Genomic DNA, 27,579 nt, shown 5'->3' with positions numbered 1-27,579 from the left:
CTCTTTTTAGTGAGCCGAACCGAAAGAGCCGGTTCTCTAAAAAGAGCCGGCTCTTTCGGCTCCAAACCGGCTCTTCAGGTTGTTTTGTTGCTTTAATTAATTTATTATTAACAATAATATAAAATTATGCACAAAAGGAATTACTAATGTACCAAAAAAAAGTGGTTTTATTTATATATGTTTATATATAAATATATGCGGTGGCCCCTAGAGACAAAAAACGTACAAACTCCAAAACACATTTCTAGCATGAACTGAACTTCCAAAACAGAGCTACCTAGATCACTTAAATTACACAATTGAAAGCATGAAAGTATATGTGTATTGTTTATGTATTTATACACAAGCATTCATATATAGTCAAATATTAAAAAAAAAAAAAAGTTCATTTACCTGTTATTACCACACACCAAATCCGGTCGTTGGTACTTGCTGGCTTGTGTAGCCACTAGGTAACAAAAGCTCAACACTGCCCCTAGCATCCTGGAGCACTTCTGTTGTCTTTTGTACATGTTTTGAGTTTTTATGTGCTTCTGAGTTTTTACGTGGTTTGGAGTTTGTACGTGCTTTGGAGTTTGTACGTGTTTTTACGTGTTTTGGAGTTTTTACGTGTTTTGGAGTTTGTACGTGATTTGAAGTTTGTATGTGCTTTGTCTGTAGGGGCCACCGTAAATATACCTTTATTTATTCACTCCACATAAAATGTAATAAATAAATCATATAATACAAAAATCAACTATTCACATTTCAACTTTTAACTATTTAAATTTTCAGCTTTCTCCTTTTACAAATTTAAAGTGAAACAACACAAAACACTGCAAACCACAACACAGTTAAATATAAATTATAATATGAAAACAAAAAGAACATGCATATTCTCTGTCATATGGACCTGCATGAATAAACTTTCTGAATCCTTTATCATCTGCAACTGAAAACAGTTGTGGATGATTACTATACCTTTCTAATGTGAGGTTGTTGTCCCTGGCTCTTTCTCTGTCTCTCCCTCCTGCTCTGTTCCTGTGCTACTGAGTGTAACTACTGCCCCTCCCCCCTCTTCCTCGCATGCTGAGTAAAGCGGAAAAAAGTGCGAGAGAGGGTGAGCGAAAGAAAAAAAAAACCCATGGCTTGCGATAAGGAGCCGGCTCGCGTCGTTCACGTCAAAGATCCGGCTCTAAGAGCCATTTCGTTTGCGACCGACCCATCACTATTTGGAACTTAGCTTAGCTTAGCATTATTGTGCTAAGATTAGGTTTAATTTTTGCTAACTGAAATCCACAGGACTACAGGGAGTGCAGAATTATTAGGCAAGTTGTATTTTTGAGGAATAATTTTATTATTGAACAACAACCATGTTCTCAATGAACCCAAAAAACTCATTAATATCAAAGCTGAATGTTTTTGGAAGTAGTTTTTAGTTTGTTTTTAGTTTTAGCTATTTTAGGGGGATATCTGTGTGTGCAGGTGACTATTACTGTGCATAATTATTAGGCAACTTAACAAAAAACAAATATATACCCATTTCAATTATTTCTTTTTACCAGTGAAACCAATATAACATCTCCACATTCACAAATATACATTTCTGACATTCAAAAACAAAACAAAAACAAATCAGCGACCAATATAGCCACCTTTCTTTGCAAGGACACTCAAAAGCCTGCCATCCATGGATTCTGTCAGTGTTTTGATCTGTTCACCATCAACATTGCGTGCAGCAGCAACCACAGCCTCCCAGACACTGTTCAGAGAGGTGTACTGTTTTCCCTCCTTGTAAATCTCACATTTGATGATGGACCACAGGTTCTCAATGGGGTTCAGATCAGGTGAACAAGGAGGCCATGTCATTAGTTTTTCTTCTTTTATACCCTTTCTTGCCAGCCACGCTGTGGAGTACTTGGACGCGTGTGATGGAGCATTGTCCTGCATGAAAATCATGTTTTTCTTGAAGGATGCAGACTTCTTCCTGTACCACTGCTTGAAGAAGGTGTCTTCCAGACACTGGCAGTAGGACTGGGAGTTGAGCTTGACTCCATCCTCAACCCGAAAAGGCCCCACAAGCTCATCTTTGATGATACCAGCCCAAACCAGTACTCCACCTCCACCTTGCTGGCGTCTGAGTCGGACTGGAGCTCTCTGCCCATTACCAATCCAGCCATGGGCCCATCCATCTGGCCCATCAAGACTCACTCTCATTTCATCAGTCCATAAAACCTTAGAAAAATCAGTCTTGAGATATTTCTTGGCCCAGTCTTGACATTTCAGCTTGTGTGTCAGTGGTGTCAGTGGTGGTCGTCTTTCAGCCTTTCTTACCTTGGCCATGTCTCTGAGTATTGCACACCTTGTGCTTTTGGGCACTCCAGTGATGTTGCAGCTCTGAAATATGGCCAAACTGGTGGCAAGTGGCATCTTGGCAGCTGCACGCTTGACTTTTCTCAGTTCATGGGCAGTTATTTTGCGCCTTGGTTTTTCCACACGCTTCTTGCGACCCTGTTGACTATTTTGAATGAAACGCTTGATTGTTCGGTGATCACGCTTCAGAAGCTTTGCAATTTTGAGACTGCTGCATCCCTCTGCAAGATATCTCACTATTTTTGACTTTTCTGAGCCTGTCAAGTCCTTCTTTTGACCCATTTTGCCAAAGGAAAGGAAGTTGCCTAATAATTATGCACACCTGATATAGGGTGTTGATGTCATTAGACCACACCCCTTCTCATTACAGAGATGCACATCACCTAATATGCTTAATTGGTAGTAGGCTTTCGAGCCTATACAACTTGGAGTAAGACAACATGCATGAAGAGGATGATGTGGACAAAATACTCATTTGCCTAATAATTCTGCACTCCCTGTATTTCTCTACAAATAACAGCAAACTCTATAGAACTTGGATTCATGTGGACATAAAAGACTGATATAGCTACTGTGATCTCCTCCCACTGATTTCTGAAGTCCCGATGTGAAACTTGAGCGTTTCCACCATCTCCATTTTGGTTGCAAAAGAAATGGATGTGATGAAAAGGGCTGCTCTGACTGTGAAACCACGTGTTCATTGGCTTGGGATTGACAGGTCATTAGCCAATGAGCATGCGGTTTCATACCACAGTATGGCCAACGTTGATTAAATAAAATCAACTTTTTATTTCATATGACCCAAAATGAGGGACAGGGTAAAATCGAAAGGTAACTGTTTACAGAAACCTGTTCTCTTTCAAACATTCGTTTCGGTGTCTCACTATGGGGAAAGCTCTCTCAGCGTTGTCCTCAGAAGCCTCTATATCATTACTCCAGCCAGTATTGGCTGGCAGTCGTGATGCTCGCGTCAGGGAGGGGCCACCCTCCTCCCTATAAAAGGGTGTGACGCAGCGTCACCCATCATTCAATTTCCTCTTCTCGCTTCTTAGAAACCTCATCTCTCCTGACTGTGAACGTGAGTGCTAGCTTAACTGTCCACGCGAGCAAGCTAACACCTTGGTCACCGGGCGCTAGCACGGCTTGCGTTTTGAGTCACCTGCTCTTCACCACAGAGCCAGGTCGGAGAGTGTGTTAGCTGCCACCACGCACCTAGCACAACAGTTAGCTGACCAAGCTAACTGTCTTTGCTACACACGGTCACCAAGCCAAGTAGCACAAGCGCTAGCCACCACACTAGCTAGGTCATACTAACTCACCATAGCTACCCGACCGAGCCGCCCAGCCATTCCAAGCTAGCTACACCAAGCTTCCTTAATATGGCAGACTGCAAACCGCTGCCCAGAATTTGCCCCTGCGGTTGCAAAATCTCAGGTTCAGATACACATGACGCGTATGTGATGTGCCTCGGGCTGCAACACGCCCGGCTATTTCGACACTGGGTATATGCGAACACTGCGCTCGCTTCAACCCTAAAAGCATTCGCCGAAGGCTAGCCCACCAGGCTAGCCTGTCGAAGAAGGACCCAATGTTGTCTCCAATCGGCCCACCAATGGAGCACACTGAGTCCGCCACACCAGGCACCAGCTGGGTCGACGAGATGGATATCGTCCTCCCGCTGGTGGATGATGCCGAGGTCAGCTGCGAAGCTATGTTGTCTGATTCCCTCGAGGCTAATGACGAGCTGCTCAGCGAATCCTCTGAGGGAGCGTCGGAACATCTCGTCTCGGACGAGGATGACGATGTTTTCTTTGCCCCCTCTGGTCGGAATTCTGCGACACAAGGAGCCGATTGTGATAACCCCGGCACACAGTCCCGCAGCATGGAGCTATTTGACGTTGCAAAACGGGCAGCTGAAAAGCTGACAATCCCATGGCCCGCGGTGACAATGGAGACCTCGACCTCACGGTACGAGGGGTAAAATGCTCCCCAAAGCAAAGCGCACTACTAAGCAGGTACTGCCGCTTTTCCCCAAATGCGTGGACGAGGTCACACGCTGCTGGACAAAGCCATTTTTGTCACCCAACCCCGTGCAGGGAGCGGCGGCGTTTGACTGCGCTGGAATGAAGGAGAAGGGCATCTACCAAATTCCCACAGTGGAGAATCTGGTGGCTTCTCATCTCCACCCAAACCAGAAACTTTCCATGTCATCTGGTCCGTCCCTGCCCTCCAAGGCCGAACGCTTGCAGTCCTCCCTGGCTGACAAGGCGTATAAATCGGTTGCCACTACCGCGAGGGCATTGAACGCCTCATCGCTCCTGCTAGCCTACTCGGCGAAGCTCCAGGACCAGGCTGCTGCGAACCCGGATGCTAGCGAGCTGTGGGAAGAGCTGGGCGTAGTTACGGACCAGTGTATCCACCTCACTAGAGCAGCAGTACAAGCGGCGGGCAGAGCCCTCAGCATCATCGTCCTACAGGAGAGGGCAAGATGGCTGAACTTGTCAGGTTTTCGGACAGAGAAAAACGTGACATTCTGGATGAAAGCATCGACCCCGCTGGCCTTTTTGGGACCGCCGTTGCCACCATGCAAAGATGGTGCGAGAAAAAAGAAAGAGGGAGAGGCCCTGCGGCTGTGTCTCCCTAGGAAGACCCAGGCTGCGCCCCCGCCTCCACCAGGTCGCCGCACGTTCACTCAGGTCTCCAGCCGGCATGCCGACGTTTAAAATCCCTGGCCGCCCAGCCACGCAGGTCGCGGTCCAGGGTCCCCTAGGATTGCAGAACCCTGAGACCCACTGGCCCAGGAAACATGTCCCGCCTGCTGCCGCTCAGGGTGCCCCATCACCAGCCAAGCAGTCGGACCGCAAGAATAAGTGGACTGCCTAACATCCCCCAGGGATGTTAGGCATCCCTGGGGGATGCCCGGGCTCCAAGTTCACTCCAGGGCTCAGTTCCGGAGCCCGTTCGGAGAAGTGTGTTCTGCCTCCACCTTTCAGCGCCTGGGACTCGAGTTGGATCCCACAGAGCGCATTTCAACAAAGAGACGACGAGACACTGTTCAGCTGAATCAAGCATGTCAGTCTCACAAAACACACTGTTTATTAAAAACTCACCCGTTGCATCCAGGCATGTTGCCAAGGGCACGGGAAAAATGTGTGAAAAACACAGAAAGCATGTTGAAAAACATAATGCCCCCACGCACCCAGACACCACCGGGGTTGATTCCCTCAGTGGTGTCCGGCCCCATAAGCGCTGGTCAAGCAAGCCCGTGCATGTGCAGTCGGGTCTGGCCCGAAGGACCAGTTTCCGCCACAAGAGGGAGCCAGAGCTCCGTCTACTGTGGAGTGCCTGTCTTTGGGGCCGCTGTCAGCAAGAATAGAGAAATGGTGAGCTCTCGCTGCGCCAGAATGGGTTGTGAGGACATTAGAGCAAGGTTATCGTTTGCAATTCGCAACCACCCCTCCCAGATTTCACAGAGTGATTTTCTCTCTTGCAAAAGGCGAATCAGCCAGGATCCTGCAAGAAGAAATAACTACCTTGCTATCAAAGGGAGCAGTACGAGAAATACCCCAAGAGCAGAGCCAATGGGGCTTTTACTCAAAGTATTTTCTCGTGCCCAAGAAGGGCGGGAGACTGTGTCCGATATTGGACCTACGGGCTCTGAATCAGCATCTGAGGTCATACAAATTCAGGATGTTGACGACCACCACCCTGCTGCATGTAGTGCGCCCAGGCGATTGGTTTACATCAATAGACCTGAAGGACGCATATTTTCACATCCCTATTTACCCGCCTCACAGAAAATTCCTGCCCTTTGCGTTTCAGGGCAGAATGTATGAGTACCAGGTCCTGCCGTTTGGTCTCTCACTGAGCCCTCAGGTATTTGTGAAATGCACAGAGGCAGCCATAGCCCCACTGAAGAGGCGGGGCATCGCATAGCAACATACATAGATGATTGGCTGCTGCTATCAGAGTCAGAAATAATGGGAAGAGAGCACACCAGGTTGACAGTGGATCATCTGATGGCTCTGGGTTTCACCATAAACTACCAAAAGAGTGTCCTGCAGCCAGCTCAGGCCATCTCTTTCATAGGAATAGCTCTAAACTCCGCCTCTTACAGAGCGTGTCTCTCTGTGGACAAAGTAAAAAAAATGCTATCACATGCCGGCATTTTTCAGTTGGGAAGATATCTCCCATTCAGAAAATGCCTGCAGATGCTGGGATTAATGGCGTCTTCACTGGTGGTCATTCCATTAGGCAGACTGCATATGAGGGAATTTCAGCGATGGGTTGCATCACTGAGACTGAATCGAAAGCGCCATACCCACCGCCATATCAGATTGACAGCAGACTGCGCTGCAGCACTCCACTGTTGGAGAAATCCCACATTTCTCACTCAGGGGGGATCACTGGGGGCTGTCACAGCCAGAAAGGTGGTGACCGCAGACGCGAGTCTCACGGGCTGGGGTGCCACTCACGAGGGCAGAGCAGTGAGCGGCAGCTGGGACTCACAACAGAGGGGTGCTCACATAAATTGGCTAGAATTGCTAGCAGCATTTCCAGCACTGAGACACTTCCTTCCCCTGTTGAGAAACCACCATGTTCTGATCAGAACAGACAACACCACTGTTGTGGCGTACATCAACAGACAGGGCGGGTTACGTTCCCGTCCTTTGCACATGCTGGCTCACAGACTGATAATGTGGAGCAGCATCAATCTGTTGTCACTGAGAGCTACTCACATTCCAGGAGCTCTGAACTTGGGAGCAGACTTAATGTCCAGGGGAAACCCGCAGTAGGGGGACTGGACCCTGCACCCACATGTGGTGACCCAAATCTGGACCCGCTTTGGCCAGCCACAGGTCAATCTGTTTGCCTCGAGGGAGAACGCTCAGTGTCCACTGTATTTCTCCCTGAGGGACCAGGAGGCTCCGCTAGGGGTAGACGCATTAGCTCACAACTGGCCACATGCTCTGCTTTATGCGTTCCCTCCATTGGCCTTAATTTCTCCCACTCTAACCAGAGTGAGAGAGAGAGGGCTAACAATAATATTGATTGCCCCAAGGTGGATGAGGTCCCATTGGTTAGCGGAGATTATGCCCCTCTTGTGGAGCGAACCTTGGCCTCTCCCTCTCCGACGAGACCTAGTCTCCCAAGCCAGGGGGGGAGATTTTTCACCCTCACCCCGAGCGCCTCGCCCTGTGGGCTTGGCCCATGAGAGGTTGAATCTGAGTACGGCAGGACTCCCCCAGGGGGTTATAGCCACTATTCAGAGTGCTAGAGCCCCCTCCACAAGATCATTGTATGAGAACAAGTGGAGGGTATTTGAGGAATAGTGTGGGCTAAACCACATCTTGGCAAGCCCGTTAGCAAACAACGCATTTCCCACTGGATTGTTGAGGCGATCCAATTGGCTTATTCCAGCACGGGTCAATGACGGGTGACACTGCGTCACACCCTTTTATAGGGAGGAGGGTGGCCCCTCCCTGACGCAAGCGTCACAACTGCCAGCCAATACTGGCTGGAGTAATGATATGGAGGCTTCTGAGGACAACGCTGAGAGAGCGTTCCCCATAGTGAGACTCATATTATCAGAGAACGGGGGTTACGGAATAGAGTAACCTCAAGTTTTCTCATATACTTCTATAGGACCAGAAGTCTTTTTACAACCACAGCTATCGCCATCTGGTGGCCAAATAAAATGCAGGTTTGAGGCGCTTAATGCTAATTATGCTAATACTTAATGCTAGTGCTAGCTTCATTTTTCTTCAGTACTAGCATCTTTTTTCTTAAACTATTTATGGTTTTATACTCTCTATGAATGCAGCACTACTATTAGCATTTGTGGTTCCTAGTGTTTTCTCTATTACCTTAGCTAGTTATTTTTGTGTATTTTTTTGCTAAGTAAGCAAAATAGTTTTCTTATAGTTTTATTTTTGAAAAAGCATTTTGCTACGGTATCTGAAAATACAGTTCGCTTGATGTTATACGACACATGTTAGCCTGTTGGAAAAAGTAACATAGAAGCTAACAAGAGCACAAAGAATATACACATTAATGATATAACCAGGTCTTCACTGCTGGTAATATCACTCTCTTTGGTTCAAGTGACTTATGTATTTGTGAAGTCAAATATACACATCTCAAAATATATATACGTGTGCAACCCTAGATTGCTAAATGGACGTATACAGGATCTATCAAAATATCTGGATATACCAAATCAGTCTGCCATAAATCTTAGTCAAGTTCCTTTACTGGGTTACTTTTGGAAACACCTTAATAATTAGCCCATTTTTATAATCTGTATTTTGAGTCTTTGTTTCATAAGATGGATTAAAAGGACAAGTGAAAGATGGGTGGAGGTATTCCACAAGGATTAACAGCTTTTAACACACCCACTACTGTATAGACAGCATTTTGAGTACTTTAGTCTCTGGTTCTCTTCTGGTTGCTCTTCCCAGCCCTGTGATTCTTCTCAGAAGAGAAGCTCTTCCCAAATAAAGACTTTCCTCCTTCAAATCAATTTATGATCAATAAAAGTGTCTCCAACAACAAAACCTGCCCGCTGCTGAGGCACTGAGCAATTTTCTAACTGCCTGAATTTGTTTGCATTTCCATGAAAGAATCCTGAGGAAAGATGACATTTAGATGAGCTCAAGATTAAGATGTATTTCATTGTCAGACTCACTGGTGGGTGGTGGTGCTTTTTAACAAATGCCTTGAATCTGACTCCTTTTCTTTGTTACATCCCCAATCTAACAAAACCCCTTTTACATGTTTATTATGTGTGCCTAGTTAATGTGTAAATAAGGGGGATTCAGTAACTATTCAGCAACACACTAAAAATATGTTAAAAAGGGCCTTGCGTGCTCACACATTTAAACTAATGTTGCTCTAGTTAACTGAAGACCTCATCCATGGGATGAAGTCTAAAATGATACATGTTCCTACAGTGCCCCCTACAGGTCAGGCTGATTCATACAATCCATAGCATACATTGGGTAAAACTAAACTTTAATTCAGCACACACACAGATTTTTTCAGATTTTTTTTTTTTTTATTTACATCAAAAAGAAAATCACAACAAAACAATTCTTCACAAATATGCACTTGTCATTCAAGAATGTCACTGAAAAGCTTCCGCTTCTTGGACTCGCCCGTCTGAATTTCCTGCCAGTGGGCTCTTCTGTGTGCAAAGTGGGAGAGAGCAAATTTGGCCCACACGTGACGAGCAAACTGATCTGCCCTCAGCTGGCTTTCACTTGGAACTGAGAAGGGGAGGAGAGACAGGAACAGAAGTCATGAATAGGGAAGTGAGTCACAGGAAAAGTGGGATTCTGAGAGAGAATGTTTGTCATTATTACCTAGTTCCTGTGCGATACTTTGCCTCTGACCGACTGAAGAGCTGTTCCACACGGCTTCGAGTACCCGGCTGCCCAACCTGGAGCAGGCCATCTGGACGTACTGACCCTGAAACAACAAAGAGCGTGATACGGAAAGAGAATGATCATTAAAACTTACACATGTAATACTTGAAGTAATTTTGCTTTCTGAATTAAGTATCACGTACCTCAAGTCTCTTTAGGATCTTCCCCCTGCCCTTGTCACTGGATGTGGTGATTAGGGCCTGGAGGACGTGGCTGCCTGCGGGGTCAGTAGCCATACTGAGCAGGTCCGAAGGGCTCAGAGTGCGCAGGCTGCTGAGGAGGAGTGAGCGCTCCTTGAATTTAGCCAGTGCCTGGACCAGCCGGGATCCGTGGTAACATATGGAGGTCAGTGGGATCTAGAAAAAACCCTGACAACTGATGAAACATGTATTTTGGTGAAGCGCTGCACTGTTAGTCCAGCTGAAACGCTAACACTACAATTACAATCAAACAAATGTTTTTCCTCCCAGCAGTTTACCTCCGTGCTTATGTTGCCCTCTGTGGTGTCAGAGTGATAGTACACCTCATAGGTGAGCAGAGACATGAAGAGAGGGAGGCAGGCGACGTGTCTAGAGCCAGGCTCAGCGCAGTGGAAAGCCTGGGAGGCAACACATCGACAGGGCTTCATTATCCACAAATCAAACATGAAGTAGTTGTTATGCTCCATCAACACCAATCATAACACAGGGATAAATGAAAAGAAGGTTGTTCTAATCACTCAGGGCCCACGTGGGCCTGCATTTCAACAACAAACCCTCTTTTAAGCTTACATTGAGGAGGCATTGCATCATCTCGTCCTGCCTCTCTTCACTTTCTGCACAGCTCTCTGCCAGCTGAACTATCACACCCATGTGACCTGCGGCCAAGATTGCCTCCACTCCCTGGACCAGCTCATCAAATATTCTCAGGAACTGTGGAAAAAGGAACGACACCAGGAAGCCGGTGAGAAAATTTCCAGCAAATGACCCCTCCCACGTTCTCAATCACAAGGTGTGACCTACCAGTTTGTATTTGGCAGATGCTGCTGTTAGCCTCTGGATGGGAAAGTTGGCGATGGGATGGAGGGCGAGGTCAACCAGCTGGCCCTTGAGATGGTTCTTGTAGAGCCCGCGGAGAAGTGGCTTGTGGGACAGCTGTATGATGGTCTCTATGAGGCGACTGGAGGCCTGGTCCTTCAGAAAGACTAGAAGCGGACTACGGGGAAATAAAAGTCACACAACACAACATTCTTAAAATAAAGAAAGAAAAAACACTCAGTGGTTCACAAACGCAAACTTTGGCCTCTTACCTAACTCCAGGAGCAGCGCTGCGACTCGTCAGGTATTCCATGATGCGCCGGAGGAGCTGTTTGCAGAGTTTGGGCCGTTTTCTGTGACACACAGTCAGCATGGTCTGGAACACTGCGCTGGCAACAGCGTCAGTCACACTTACTACAAAGAGAAGAAGCACTGTTAAGACTTCCTGCCAGTACAAAGGTGCCCTATCATGAACAAAACAAAAGATGCTTCCACACTGAAACACACTGTGTGCAAATACTTTAATACTGTGTAGTAGTAGTCTTCCCTGTCTTTGCAAGTGCGTGACTGCCACCAGCAGTACAAGAGTAAAACTGCATACACAAGCAGGTGTTATGTACTAACGGCCTTAACAAAATACACAATATTCACTGTTGCATGTTTGCAGCATTTCCACAAGTAGGTCCACCCAGAGGAGAGACCATCATAAGACTGAAACACTCTTCTTTCACTACAACTGCAAAATGTGATCGAGGCCACATTTTTAAAGAAATAGTACCAGTCAAAAGAAATTGGAAGCAAGCACTCATCTGAAGTTTTTTCATAATTTCTCTTTAAAATATCCCAATGGGTAAATGAATGAATAAGAATAAACCTAATTCCATACAGTTATGAAGGAGAAGAATTAGAAAATAAAATTGCTTTTTGTACCAGACTAATTTAATTAATGCAGGAGGGTTTATTTAATTGCAGCTATTAAGCAATTATCCTGGAAAAGAAAGGATGGATTGAATCCACAGCTGGGTACAGCCTCAAGTGGTCATTCGAAGAACTGCAGATTAAAAAAAAGCTGCAGGCTGCAAAAGAAAGAAAAAAAACACTCCTGGTGGGCACCTCCTGTTCTTTTAACAGGCTTTGTGTCTTGGCAATCCTTCCAAACAAGCCGTACTTGTTCAGTCTTTTTCTACCTGTGCACTCACGAATGTTAACATTTAACATCTTAACTGTGGCCTGTCGTGTCTGAAATGTAGCTCCTGGGTTTTGTTGTCCGTTTTGTTTTTTCACAGTTCCTTTGAGCATTGCAGTCTAAACTTGGGGTGAATTTGCTGGGAATCCTCTCCTGGGAAGAATGCCTTGAATGTTTTCCACTTGTGAATAATCCTTCTCCCTGCAGAGCGATGGACTCTAAATTGCTTGGAAATGGCCTTATAACCCTTCCCAGATTTTCGGGAGATACATAAATGTCATTTTGCACTGAGCTATAGTTTTTGTTTTTATTGTTTAGCCATTATAGATGTTGTATTTGTTGACACCAGCTATATTTGTTAGCCTGGTATGATGGCTGGAACATAGGAAATACATTTAAAGGGAAATGCTGAAGTCTAAAGGAAGTTAAACATAATGTTTACTACACAATTCCATACATGTTATGTTTAATTATCCACCTTTGGGTTTTTTGCCAAATGACAGAAAATTGTGAAATAAATGACAGAAACTCATGAATATGTGTTCAAACTTTCGACTGCAACTCTATTCCCTCAAATTATAGACAAATAAAAAATTCTGATCACTCAACTCACACTGACATTAAAAAAAAATTAAATTCACCAAACGCAGAAAACTGAACGTGCATTGGAGCCACACTGCATTTAATATCTCATTTTAATACAATTTATGTTACAAGGCCTGCTAAACTGCGTCTTCTGTGCCAGATTCCACCATTGCTCTGTCAGATTAATGGCTTACAGTTTAAAGCCTATAGTTTCAATCAGAGACTGTGTGTGTGTGTGTGTGTGTGTGTGTGTGTGTGTGTGTGTGTGTGTGTGTGTGTATACGTTAACTAATGGAAAAACTGTGGACTAAACAGCATTTCTTTCTGACACAGAGCTCTACTAAAAGCCACTTAGGCTTCTCTGCAGCGTATGCATTTGCCCTCACTTTATTTACTGCCCATTTCATTTTGTTTTGATATTACGACTGCAAGAATTTGAATTGAGCACATAAATTCTAAACACATGCTGGTCAGCGTTCTGTTCAAGACTGCCTTTAGGCAATTCCCCTTTGCCTTTACTCCAAATCCTCGCCTGCATTCAAAAACAGCTTCTATGGTTTTCAGATTCCCAGAAAAATGTTACAAGAGTCAGGAGAGCACAGGAAGAGGGAGGCAACACTGCTGCTTTCTTTTTTTAATGACCTACTTAAAACATCTATCATACAACAACAGTTAAATTCCAACATAATAATAAAACCACCAATTATTTTATGAAAGATGACTTACAATTAATGTTTTCCATCAAGGTCTCTGTGAGATCTTTAAGCTCGTACCAGAAGGAAGTGGGAATCTGAAAGTCTGTCAGCTGAGGAGGGATGCTTCGCTCTTTTCCTCCTGGTTAAAAACAAGAATATGAACAGAGAAAACACGAAGAAGAAGAAGAAGAAGAAGAAGAATATACCTCTTGGCATAAAGGTCCTGACATAGTCTCAAAAGAAAAGCGCACTGACAAAGCCAGCAGATCAAGAGCTGTATTTTTCTTCTGTTACATCTTGCAGAAAAAGAAACTGAAGTGAGACATCGGGCCAAATGGGAGAAATTGCTTTTTTTTCGTAGGGTGAACCGAAAGCTCTTTCTCTGTATAGCAAATGTCAGCTAGTGCCAGTGTTGCCAATTAAGCTACTCTACATGCCTTCTCAGCCAATTGCTGCAATTTGTATCATAATTTGCACTTTTTCTCTGAGTCATAACTCAGTCAGCTCTTAGCATACACGCATTATGCATGTGTATTTAGATTCTTTTTGACTTGTGCTTCCTGGGGATCTCATTATCTCTAAAGCTAACAAATAAAGCAAGCTGGATCGCTACAGAACCTGGCAGAGAATAATCGTATTTCACGTGTTCTTTGGTGTCAGCGGATTACAGTGATAACAGCCTGTGCCTGCATGGGTATCTTGCAAAGTGGAACATCTAGAGGTTAACTCAGCATACTTTATGTGCTGCTAATTGGACAAAACGTAAAGATCACAAAAAAACCCCAAAAAAACATGGACGCCGGCTTATTCTACTCATCTATGGGTGAAATAATAGATGTAGCTTCCAGGCCTGAAAACACAATCCTACCAACAGCTAAGTGCTTTCAATCTCCATTCTTTTATTGGCTAACAGGGGTACCTGGGTTACAAAAAGACTGTTTCTATAGAATCTATGGGAAAACAGGCCTTTGACAGGACATATGTGAACATCTTAAACATGAAGTCCTGTTTCTAAATTATGATCATTATGATCTAGAAGTCAGACCAGAGGATTATCCAGAATATCTGATCCGGTTTGATCTCTGGCTCCTCCAGTCTGCATGCATATCCGCTGGAGGGTGAGTGTGTGTGTGAATGTTAAGAAAAGGTGTTTAGGCACAGAAAAAAGCGCTTGTACAAATGTGCGTTTAACAGGGTGAATAATAAAAAGTGCTTTGAGTGCTCGGTTAGTTTAGTCATTTATATTTTTCGGCTTGTTTGTTTGTTTGTTTTCCCACTTAACATGGCCTGAAAAAAAGACAGGAGCATCCTGCTGTGGAACTCAAAAACTGCTCAGAAAACAGCATAAAGGTGCTTCTCATTGTTGGAGGTCTAACAACCAAACACGGTTCTCTGTTTCTGCATATTTTAGTACAGGGATTCCCAAAGTGAGGGCTGGAGCCCCACGGTAGGCCGTTAATGTACTGCGGGTGGGCTGCAGTAGGTACAGTTCCATATGCATATAAATGTATTTATGTAAAGAGCAAATTTAAACTGATGATAGGAGGTGGTTAGTTTGTGACATCACTCATTACTTTGACCTAAATTTACCGCTCTTGTATTGAAGTTTGTGTGATGGTTGGTACCAATAACAGCTCGAGCTGATTCAATTTTGTGAAAATCAGCTCAAGGTCAAGGTCACACCAAGTGTGAAAAGCAGCAAAGATTTTATATTACCCACAATTTTTTATGGAAATAGACAGCAATGAGGGGGCGTGAGCACCTAGGTTGGCTAAGGATTTGATCCAGACCTTCACTGTTTGCACCCAAGATCAAAGTTGACCTTGAAAAAATATATTCAAGAAACCAAATCAAGTGTAATATATGACATGAACGAGCAGAGAGAAAGTAGTGCAACACACTTTTTATTTTTTTCAATACGACGCCCTACAACTATAACCCTCAGGGGTAGTTGTTTTTGAGTGTTTTGTTTAATTAATTAAATGGGAAAAAGTATCCACTAAAAATCGTCATTTTTTCATACAAGCGTGAGTGTGTGTCTGCGTGCATTTACCTGGACGGGTTTCGGTGCGAGGTGGTCCGAGGCAGCCTCCCAGCACGTGTAAAAGCGTGCGGACTGCGTGTGAGCCGTGAACATGTCTGATGAACTCGGCAGCGTTGTCCCTCACCACCTGACTGAAAGACAACACCTGAGCCTCCAACAGGCCACAGCTTTCTTCTCCCTCCTCCTCTGTGGGCGGAGATGATTCCTTCTCTGAAGACTCTAAAAAGGACAGAGTCCCACCAGGAGTTAGGTTGGTGCGATTTTCTCAACCGCAGCTGTTCTCTGTCACAGTAGAAAATGGGAATGTTTTCCCTTCTTATCACTCTTATCCTTCTTCCAGCTTCCACAGTTCATTTCCCCCCCCCCTCGCCTCACTCCCAACCGATCACTGGAAATGGCCGACCCTGCCTTAGCCTGGTTTGACTGGAGGTTTTTCCCTTTAAAAAAAAGAGTTATTAAAGTAAAGTAAAGTGAAGTAGTGCTCACTCATAAGGGGTCATCTGATTGATGGGGTTTCTCTGTATTATTGTAGGTACCTTACAATATAAATCACTTTGAAGTTAATGATTTTGTAATTAACAGCTGTGTAAATAAAACTAAACTGAAGCTGAATTGATATTTCACTTGTAAAGCAAACTTACACTTGTGTGAACTTACCCATCCACCTGGACATCTGTCTGACTGCGCTCTCCACGACATGGCCTCCACACCGGTCACAAGAAACCGCCTTAAACTCTGAGCCCGATTCTCCACCCAGTTCAGCCAGCACCTCCCCGACCTGCTGGGGGCTGGACAGCGGGAGCAGCCGCTGCAGAGTGATGCTTCCGGTCCGATCTGTCGCCACCAAGGCCGCTTTACCTTTTACTTCTGTGAGGACATTCTCGACAAACATCTCTGTGAAAGACGGGGTGAGTATAAACAGAGAGGAAAGCTGCTGGAGTTAAAGCAGAAATATAATGGAAGGAGGGAGAGGAACCTGTTTGTTATGTTTAAGGTCAAATGATGCAATGGACGTGCAATGAGCAGTCATTTAAGATCAGTGCATGACGTGAATAAGTCGAGGTCAGTGCAAGAGACGGTTATATCCAGCTCCAGGCAGTTTTTCTTAAAGCAATTACTTAATGGAGGATTTTGCTCCAGAAACACACAAAGTACCAACTTTGCGTACTAACACATCACTTGTCAACACAATGAATTAATTAGCATAAAACAGAGTGGGCATCTTTGGTATGAAGTAGTGGTGGGTACTGTATTAAATAGAGATTAAAAAATAAAAATAAAACGGACAGGGCGATCAATCACAGATTGAAACCATTTTTCAATTCAGGCTTCTCTCTTCTTTCTCCTCTTTTTCTTCATTATATATACGTGACAGCAGATCTAATGCTAGTAAATAAACCTGACATCTGCTTCGCTACATAAGCAACTGGAAAGGCTGGAGGTGATTTATGTGTCGCATTCACCATCGGCTCTGTGGCAGAGCAGAGCTGAAGATGTTCGCACTGATGGTGGTCAGCTAATTCCTCCAACAGATGGTCGTTTGTGGGAATGCAGAAATTAATCAGTCAGAAAGCACAAGAACACAGCTTCTGAGCGACCTCCACAGTCTGGACCAAGCTTTGTGTGAAAACACATTTAATTAACTTATTGAACCCACCACCAATTATCTTCTAGTTTGTTATTTAAATAATCAAACCTCTCTTGTTTTGGGCCCAGATTCATGGCACCAGTGTACCGTGAATCGGGGGAGTTTGAGCTGTCTTTAGTTGTTCTTGCTCCACGTGGGGCTCAACTTCCTGTTATCCTCTTTTGGACATCCTGGTGATATAAACCAGGTGAGATCAACCAATAAAAAGCAAACTAATGTGGCGAGGAGCAGAGTTCAGAGGAGTTCGGCTGTGACATGCTGAGATAGGACATTTGGCATAAACAGTTGAGGTGCGTGCCATCCTGAGTAAAGAGTACACTGGAAACACAGGAGGTTTTGGGCCAGCCAAGACAGTACTTACACAAAGATTTGGCTCCCTGTAACCTGAACCTCTTCTCCAAAAAAAGTTTAAGTAGAAGTGGTTAAAAAAACTTCCAAGAAGTGAGCCAGCGTAAATGTAGCATGAATGCTGACGCCACTTTAAGGACACAACCTTGAAGGGGAAAGCAGCCAAACTGATGTGTGTACAGTGCACAGATTATGTGCTGTGCTCAAAACTCACAAATATTCAATCTACTATACATAAACAGCTCAAAAAAATAATAATTAATTACATTTTGTAGCTCTGGCAGTGCTCAACCTGTTCCTCCTTGCACAAAGAAGCAGGTATTGGTCCTGCTGATAGTTTAAGGACCTTCTATGGCCCTGTCCAGCTCTCCTAGAGTAACTGCCTGTCGCATGAAATCTACTCCATGCTCTTGAGACTGTACTGGGAGACACAGCAAACCTTCTGGCAATGGTACGTATTGATGTGACATCCTGTAGGAGTTGGGCTACCTGTGCAACCTCTGTAGGGCCCATGTATCACCTCATGTTACCTGACCCTAGCCAAAAGCAAAACTAGTGAAAAATGTCACCTGTACAGACATTCCTGTTTCGGGGCTTGTCTCATTGTTCCCCCTCTAGTGCACCTGTTGTTAATGCCATTAACACCAAAGCAGCTGAAACTGATTAACAGCCCCCTCTGATACTTGACCGACCAGATCAATATCCTGCAGTTCAAGAAATGTGAAAAAATGATTCGATTTATGAAGATGGAATAAGTAAATGTACTCCTTGGAAAAAAAATGCATTTAATGAATTGTCAGCTTATGTGTTTCTTCTCTACAGTCTAAGTCTGCTTCAGCAGACCTCATCCAAGCAAAGCCGGCAGAGGATGCTCCACATATCACTAGTCTGTGATTTTCTGTTCCCTATGGCAGCCAAGTTCAAAAGATAAAGTTCATGAATCATGGCTGCACATGGTGCTGTGTAATGTGACCTTCTGCTGCACCCCTTATTTAAAGTTCCAGTCCTGTGCTTTACTCAGATCCCCAGAAAAAAAGACCTTTCTCACCTCTCTCCTCATCATCTTCAAAGCCTTCACTGAGCCTTTCTCCGACACGGCGGAAATAGCCCACACTGAGGGCGTCCAAGCGCTTCTTGCCACCCTGACCCTTCTCTCCTTTTGGACTTTCTCTCCTCTTCCTCTCTCCTCCTCCATCTTCTCCGGGATGCCTCCTCTTCTTTCCTCCCCCTTTCTGTGGCTTCTTGTCTTCTGCTTTTGACAGCATATCCTGAACCTTTAAACACGAGGATACAAGTGAAATATAAAGCTAGTTTCTAAAGCAGATTTGAACCAATTAACTACATAACATATCTTATTACACTGCTGCATGTTTGCTACCAGTAAGACAGATTATTATACTTCAATAGATATATAGTACTGTGCACAAGTCTTGATCAAACCCTCATTTCTTTATATTTTGCTTCCACAGACCCAGATGTTCTTGTGATTTCTAAAGAGCTCTTGAGCGAAGGCTCTTTGGGCTTCAGGCTCTTTGAAGGTCTTCCAAAGTTTTTTTTGGACACTGGCTGCTTATGTAATCATTTGTCCTCGTACCTCACCATTTTCAGAGTTATTCAAGTTATTCAAGCATTAAAAACAAAACAAAAAATACCTAACTTAAGGGTTGAACCAACGCTGTGTCTAAACATAAAAGACAACTTAGCAGAGAATCAGTTTTACACTGGTTACATTTTGTTTTCAGCTGCTAAAGATAACGCAATTTGACCAGCATAAAATGGTATCTGTGCAGCGAAAAGGTGATTTCCAAAGAAAAAACAGGTGATTGTCCGAAGAAAATCTAATAAAAAACTATTTAGGGAACATTTTAAGGACAAAAGAAGCATTGGGAGGTCTAAAAAGCTACCTACAGCAAGCTAACAGTATCTGAAAGTCATGTCTTTCAGAAATCGGAAAGAACATTTCAGCAAAGGACCTGAGAGATGGATGATGATTATGCTGAAGCCTCATCGGAAATGGTTTCAGTGAAAGAGTGGCTAGAAAAAAAAAGTCTTAAGGAAGGGAAACAGCGAGAACAGACTGAGGAATACTATATTACTCAAGAATGGGACTAAAGATCAGCAGGAACAGGACTTTTGGAGTGATTAATAAAAATGTTTGGTTCAAATCGTTGTCAGCATATCAGAAGGAAGTAAGGAGAGAAGGGAGCTTGCCTAACAGGGTCCAGGCTGGAATAAAGAATACCAAATACTGACTTTCAAACTCATTAGCATTGCACACACTGTTTTTTTTGCTCTATATACTCTCTTTCCGTGCATATTTGCAAGTTTCAATAAATAGCTGCACCTATTTTGCACTTTCCTAGCAACATATACGGATCAAGACTGTACTTTAAAAAGCTGTTACAGGTAAAAGGTAATATTGGCATAATGTTAAAGTGGCCATAAATAAAGCTGTCATTATTTTAGAAGGAGTTCGACTAAAACATGCAAACATATAAGCAAACAGGCACAGGGACTGTCCATGCTAACGCGCTGCACTCCAAACAACAACACAAACTCTCGAAAACGTTGCCAAAATAAAAAACAAACAAACTATGGTTTCCCAAACTGTTAAAGAATGAGTAAACCACACTGCTAAGTTACTCTGCGGAAAAATGTGTATAATAATATCGTTTCTGTAAAGCAACGTTTTACTCACGTGTGAGAGAAGTCAGACAGAAGCACTGTGCCGTTGACGCGTGATGATGACGTAACAGCACGCGGACAAATATTATTACAGTTTCCTTGAAGATTAATGAATGGATAAAGAAATAAACAAATACATAAATAAATAGTTCAACATGCTCGAAAAGGCTTTATTTATGTAGCCTAAATAAAAACTGGTTGTATTTACCGTAACTAGCACGTCGCTGTCTTTTCTTCAATGTCCTTATTGGTTGACACCAGCAGAGGGCAGCATAGCTACTTTCCTGAAAGGCTGATTCTGGACGACCTCTCGATGGGGGTTCAGAGGTGTGCCCAACAGGCATATGAGTCAATTAAAAAAAACCTGTGATAATCAAATGTCGACATCTTACACCATCCCAACCCACAAAACAGAACAGTCTCGTTGGGCATAAAATAGGAAGCCACTTTTAATGTTCTTGGGATTTTTAACTGGCAGCAAGGTTATCAAATTAAACCTCATAATTCTCAAACAAAAAACGTGCTTTTTTCATGGTAGCAATGCCATAATATCACAATTTGGCGTCATAATTACACAAAAATGATATGACGTTGATTTAAAAATAAAAATAAAAATTGTATTTTTTGGGCAGATTGAGCTCAAATGTGTTACAAGAGCTACTGAAAAGGTTTGCCTAAAGGCATAAAATAAAATAAAATAAAATAAAGGACAAAATCAACATAGTACCTTTTTTTTCTTCTTAATATCACAGTTATCATCAACACATGGTTATTTCAAGGTTAATAGATACATTCCACAAGTGAAGGGAGAGCTCTAACCAAATCATTAAAAATGCCGTTTTACTGCATCCCACCTTTTTTGCATTTGGGTGGGGGCATTGTTTCCTAATAACTGTTTGTTCATGGGTTAGTGGTTTTATTGCTCATGGCACAACATTCTGGATTTCTGCTGGGACTTGACTGTAGTGTAACGGAAAAACAAAAACCCATTCATCTGAAACTACAGAAAATGACATCCGTGGCTACAGTAAATGTTGCACAATTAAATGAATCAGAGGTGATGTAAGTTAAGATTTTCTCATCTGTCTCCATCTCACTCTATTCCCAGCTTCGTCTTCCGTCACACCAACCCTCTGCATGAACCCTTTGTGAACCTTCTCTGCGGTGTTCCTGTTTTCCTCCTGCCTGTCAGCTTCATCTTCATCATCCCAAAGTCTCCATCCTCACTTACCACTCTACCCCTCCTGACTTCCTCAGTTCCACAGTTCCTTCATGTTGACATCCTATCACATTTCTCTAGATCCACAATGAAACAGTGTAACTTGTGAACTTCTCTATACTTCTTCATCAACACTGCTGCTCGCTGATCATCACCTCTCCCCTTAACCTAGCTTCAACAGCGTAGCTTCACGGTTTGACTCATCAACGTTATCCCTCTGTAGTTACTACAGCTTCTGGACCTTTGTTCTTGAAAATCAATGCCACTTCACTTCTTCTGCATTTCTCAGGCATCCCCTCACGCTCCAGAACTGTGTTAAATTCTGTCCAAATGTCCTCTCTCTGAGGCATCTCCATGACATCTGGACCACCCGCCTTTCCACTCTTCATCCTCTTCACAGCTACCCTCTCTTCCTCCTTATTAATCCTCTGAACTTCTGTCTCTCTCGTTTTCTTCATTTATTCAAAGCACATTTTTCCTAACACACTCTCTTCACTTTTTAGTGTATTTCTACCTTTGATACAGCTCGATCTTTCTATCGAGCCAATCAGTACCAGTCCTGTTCTCCTTCCATAGTGTTGTATCTAAGAAAAATGATCTCACACAAGGAGATGTTGGTAAAGAGAAGCATTTAGAGATGTGTGGTATTAGAAATGCCAGCCAATCCATACAGAAAATAGAAAGAAACATAATCAGCTGCTGGGGAGATTTAGAAGATTTGTGACTTTATGGACAAGTGCATACTTTTCAGTTCACATTGTTATGCTGGATTAGCAATTCCATTAATGAAATTTTCAGAAAGGAACAAGCATGGTCCAGATTACTGAGTGGATTTACAGGAGGCAGAGATCGGCTATAGCTTACTGTCTCAGCTCGCCTGTTTGTCAAAGCTGCCACACCCTTAACTTCAACAAAATGTCAACAAAATCCAAATTGATGCTATATTGACAAAAAAAAAAGAAAAGAAAGAAAGATGATACCTTGTACAATTGTTAAGAATGAAAAATTCAGCTAGAAATCCCAAACCATTTTTATACTAGACTTTAAACAGTATTTATGGGAGACTGCTGTTAGAGCCAGTCTCAAGTTACAACAATTACTTATGCTTCTGACGCCAGCGTGCTTCTTCTGGCTAGGTGACGCATCTGTGGATGCAGTAAGTGGCTGGGAGTGCTGTTAGAGGTGATGTAAGTCGAAATATTGTGCTTTCAGATGAGAAATGCAGGTTCTACTTTTCACAGGTAAATGATGCATGCAGAGGAAACAAATAAAAAACCCACAGGCAGCTGTAGCAGAAAGGAGACTATTTACAGATTTTTAGCCATTCAGAGCCATGACACAGTCAGCCAGCAAGTGCAAAAGATTTGTCAAAATTATGTCCTATCCATAGACTGTATACAAAAGATGGAAATGACCATATTTAAACCGGACGGTGAAAAGTCATTTAGCTGATGCGATCAATCTGGATTATCAAATCGCACTCATAAGTGCTTGTCCACAACTGCTAATTACTGCTAACAAGCTAATAAATACACTAATAAAACTGTAATTTCCCTTATAAAACCTCGAAACAGGCCAATTTATTTATCAGATCATAAATAGCTCAGTCACAACTAAGCTGTGCCACTGCCCTTCCTGAGTACAGGTGGTGATGCCTACCTAACATCAGCTAGCCTGTTTTGGCTTGGCTAACACCCCTAACATTAAGCTTAAAAAAATCTAAATACAAAGGTCATTTCAGAAATACATGTGTTGTACAGTTCTTAAGAAGGAGGAAATTACCAACAGGGCCAAAACCATTGTTCTGTGCCAACCTTTAAACTTCAGTCATGGGGTGGGGTTTGTTTTCAGAGCTAGCCTCAAGTGGCCATCAGAGGAACTGCAGGCTTTGCAATTTAGTGTTCCTTTTTCAGTCCTAGTTCATCGTAATATAACATTGTAGTTTTAGTCATGATGAGTAAATGCAAATTGTCCAATAGATAAAAGGCTTACATCCAAACCTTTAGTCTACTTTGTTGCTGCACTGTGTTAAGATTCAGATAGTAAAAGTTGAAACCTACACAGGGCTTTTTTTCTACACAAAAATAGATCAGGAATCAATAACTCTGTTAATAATGAACTGGACATATAAACAGAATTGATAAAAAAAAAAAAAGTCCTAAATAATATTCACATTCCTTCTTATCAGTATGTAGAATCTGCTTCCATTTAATTGGCCATTGAGGCTAAAGCTGCACAATACAAGGAGACTAAACAAATACGTTCAGAAAGCTGTCTCAGTCCTGCGGGTAGAGCTGGACAATCACTACACAGTTGTGCAGTGGAGGATACTGTCAAAACTTCTCTCTACCATTTATAATGTCTCCCACCTTTTAAATAGTGTTTGGTTTGCTAGAGGGGCATCATTATCCCACCCAGAGGATTAGATAGACTAAAGGCTCCACTGAACATTACAGGACATTACATTACATCCTTCGTGCTTAAGCTATACAATTTTACACTTTCCACAATCTGGAGCAACAATTACCCTAAAGGGATTAATGAAAAGGTTTTTTTTTTTGAGCAGCCTGTGCTTGATAGCTTGCTTACATTAGCATTTAGCTCTAAGCAACAACCAGATCTAAATCTCTTAACCACTCAGCCTGTACAGCCTAACTACAGGTTTGATTGCATTCCAATTAGTCTAGTTCCACTTGAAAAGAGCTCAAGCAGTATATACAACCATAAAGTTTTAGACAGACAATGTCCGGTCAGTTTTGCAATCTGTATACTATAGAACACACTCTGTGATCCACTCTCGATTTAGATAAGTCCCTGAAAAAGGGTACTTGCTATCAGAAAGCACATATCTCTGCCTTTAACTCGGAGAGCTGAATCATGCATGAAAGAGAATCTTACTTTCTCTGGATTTGCTCATTTTAAATTGTGGGAACAAAGAACTGATAGCGGGGACGCAGGAGAACAGAGATATTGTTTGTTCTCCAGCAGAGTTCCTGTCGGCTCTGTCTGTTTGTATTCATCTCCAGAGCAACGGCAGCAGTGCATGAATCAGCCTGAACACGGCAAACTGTGAAGGAATGCTTCAATTATGAAAAAAGAAAATCCCGTCTATGCAGGCGTGCAGCATAGACAGATTTCATCACATCACTATAAAACAGACAGCTGTTGATGTCATGCGCTGAATCTTGTTGAATCATGTTAATCGGGACAATAGCAGAACTTTGAATGTTAAATCCTCCACTCCCATTTACCAGGCTTTAGGTATGACGTTTGTGTCACGCTTAATGAAACATCTCTCTTTATCTCAGGGTTGAATTCTTTATTAAAGATGGGTGGATGAGGTGGAGTCACACTATGAGTAAACTAGTTTAGATGCTGGTGATGGCAACAAGCCTAACATAAAAAGGGCTAGCTTGTTCAAAAGGTGTTTTTTTTTCAAACTCTCTACCAAATAAAGTACAAGGGTTGTGTCCATAAAAGCATTTGGTAAACAAGTTCTCCACTGAGCCCAAGGAGTGCTCATAGACAGCATAAAAGATGGATCCAGCCTAAGGGGCTTAAAAGTGAAATCAAGTGCCTCAGACCTCTGTTGTTTTTAAATGCCACCAAGAGGCAATAGCTGTGTTTGCACAAAGACTTCCAATTCTCCATAAGTTTCATATGCAAATAGCTCAACATACTGAACATGATACAATCACCAGTTGCAAAGGGAAAGATGTGTATTTCCAAACTGTTTGATAAATGGTTCCTGGAGGTTGTTGCCAGTCAATGGGTTGCAAAGAGGCTGTACCAAAAAAAAAGAAAGAAAACGCCTTATGATCGCTTTGGTCAATGGCAGATTGCTGCAGTCACCTTAAGTTTGCATGGAAGGTCCTGACTTGTCTGCAAACACTTGTTACCTAAATGCCGAGCAGTAAAAGTTGAAAAAGTGTGATGCAACCCAGAAACTGAGCACGTACACTTTCAAAGTAAAGGTTGCGAAATGAGTGATTAAACGTAAAAATCCATCACGAGTTGAAGATGTAATCAGATCAGATAGGATGCAGGATTAATATTACAGAGAAAACTTTTGCAATGGATTTATTTCTCCACCCTAGAGCTAAATCCACGTCTATCTTCTTAAGCTTTTAAAGGAATAAAGTGTATAAAACATTCTTTTCCTGAGCTTGAGTGGTTCTATTTCTAGCCAACAAACAACTTTGTCTGGTTGCTAAATAAGACACTTAGCTTCAGAACTTAGAACAGATCAAGATAATCTATCCCGAAGGTAAAAATAAAAAAATAAAAAAATAGCTTAGTAATACAATGTAGCTTTTTTAAAGAAATTTATGTGAAACATTCTAGAAATATTTTTTTACTTATTTTATTTTATTAATTGATTTTCTTGTTTTTAGCTAGCCCTCTATTATTTTAAACTTCCCTTATTATGCTAAACTGATCTGTTTCCAGGCTATTTCTACACAACATCATCTATGTCTATGAATTAACACATAGGAGACAAATTATCTAATTAATTACATAATTTCCTAAATAAAGACTGAATACAGAGAAAATAAAAAGAGGCAAATGGCAACTGATTGCTTCTTCATTACAAATGTTTAATGAGGGGTTTTGATTTTTTTTTAGTTTTATATTCTTTTTTTATTCAAAATGCTTTACTTCTCCTCTTCCACTTGTCTTCCAGTCTTTATGCAAACAAAGCTATCCAGCCCACAGATAAAAGAACTGCCTTAAGCATTCCTTTAGCATAACATGGGTGTGCAGAGGGTCTTTTTTTATTTTCCCTTTCTTCTTATGTTAAACTCATAATGTGTGCTTTGGCTCTCTGTGCTTTTTTTAATCCTCTCGCCACTGAAAAAAGTCAGTGGAACTTGGTTACTTTTTAACAAAGACACACCAATACAACACATACCAAAAATATTCTCACAGACACAGGGTCAGTCCGACAGTAACCTGCTGTGTGTTTGCTGAGAAAAAAAAAATCCAATTGTAAAATGATATACAATAAATGACAGCCAATGTTTTTCACTTTTTGTTCTTAATAAAAAATGTATATAACACACAAATAAAAGGTTTCTTCCAACTCCTAATAAGTTATGTCTCTCACAGCCAGGAAGTTTCCTTTGGCCTGCTGCTGGGTGTTTAGTTTCCCAAGTACAATATAAGAACAAGGGCCCAGTCCCATCTGTTATACTCAGATACTCAGCGAACCCAAGTCACCTTTATGTTTCCTATCACGCCCACCACTCTGCAGAAGCCGCAAATGTTGTCTGAGCCATTTATCATGCTAGTGCCAAGCCAACAGAATCAAGAATAAGACTGGTAAACCCTCTGCACTTTTCAAAATACAAATCATGACAAAAATCTATGGTTCTTAGCTGCTATTTCTAATTATATTGTAAAAAAAAATGCATTAGGCCTTTAATTTCTGCATCAAATGGTTCAAATAATAACAGCCCTCTCTCTTAGATTAGACATTTATGAATGCATTTCTGTGTTCCAGTAAGTCCCTAACTAAATGTTAAACTCATGTTCCGGACTGCACTGTACTTGTGGCTGTGCTGTTTACTGTGTCTTTGCTGATGCATTTTGCAGGCCTTCTCTCTTCAACCCCAACCCAGACTGCTTGACCCAATATGCCTGTGTCCTGTGACAGAAGATAAAGTACTATTAAATCTACCACCTCCAGAATGGTCAATGTTGTTTTTTCTTTTCTACGTTTTTTCCCCTCTTGGGCTGACAGACTGAACGTTTTCGCTCAGGCATACAGTGCAAAAACATGCCTTAACTCATTGTTACTCAGCCATGCTGGCACCTAACTTGTACCTTTGCCGAAGGTACATTTAGTCCAACACTTAAGTTCAGTCTTGAATATCTTTAAAAAATAAAGAATTACGAAGGTTCACACCAAAATTTTAAAACTTTGTAAACCAACATCAGGATGCTCTTCCTAAGGTAAAACCCAGACTTTACTTCTTGTATCCCCACAAGCTCACATGTTCACTGACAATTAGATTAGCTGCAATGAAACTTGGCAACACGTGTGGTCCGGGGACAGATGTGTCCTAATGATTTCCAGCATGGCTGAATGTTTTGACTGTGAACATGGAAAGTATGAAAATAGCTGTTCTTAGTGGCTCATATTTGTCACAGAAATTCCAAAGATCTGGAATACTACAGAGGTTCTCCCATTATAAAAGAGGGGAACCAAGTGACTTAATTGTCATGCCTAGGAAAACCCCCGGCATCGCTATAGTAACTTGTAATGTCTGTTACTGCTTTAAATTTAAATACAGTACACAGCATGTCAGGTGAAATGGTAGCTATAGAACACAGTGAAATGAAAAAAAAAGTGATATACTTTATCGCCTAAA

The 27,579-nt window shown here is 42.4% G+C and overlaps 1 protein-coding gene across 1 annotated transcript; it reads right to left on the bottom strand.

Annotated features, from left to right (window-relative positions):
* Positions 1-9,389: 9,389 nt before the first annotated feature.
* On the bottom strand, positions 9,390-20,102 carry LOC120741815 (nucleolar protein 9). The gene is made up of 12 exons (XM_040044878.1): positions 20,000-20,102; positions 18,350-18,575; positions 15,963-16,199; positions 15,315-15,524; positions 13,293-13,400; positions 11,068-11,209; positions 10,781-10,973; positions 10,550-10,690; positions 10,258-10,377; positions 9,923-10,135; positions 9,717-9,822; positions 9,390-9,620 (listed from the first exon to the last, which is right to left on the bottom strand). The coding sequence occupies exons 2-12, from the start codon at positions 18,564-18,566 to the stop codon at positions 9,466-9,468; spliced, it is 1,842 nt and encodes a 613-aa protein (XP_039900812.1). The 5' UTR covers positions 18,567-18,575; positions 20,000-20,102; the 3' UTR covers positions 9,390-9,465.
* Positions 20,103-27,579: the final 7,477 nt, after the last annotated feature.

This window comes from Simochromis diagramma, unplaced genomic scaffold (assembly GCF_900408965.1).
Source record: "Simochromis diagramma unplaced genomic scaffold, fSimDia1.1 OVJJ01000663.1, whole genome shotgun sequence".
Lineage (NCBI taxonomy): Eukaryota > Metazoa > Chordata > Actinopteri > Cichliformes > Cichlidae > Simochromis > Simochromis diagramma.
This window is presented reverse-complemented; position numbering and strand designations above follow the sequence as displayed.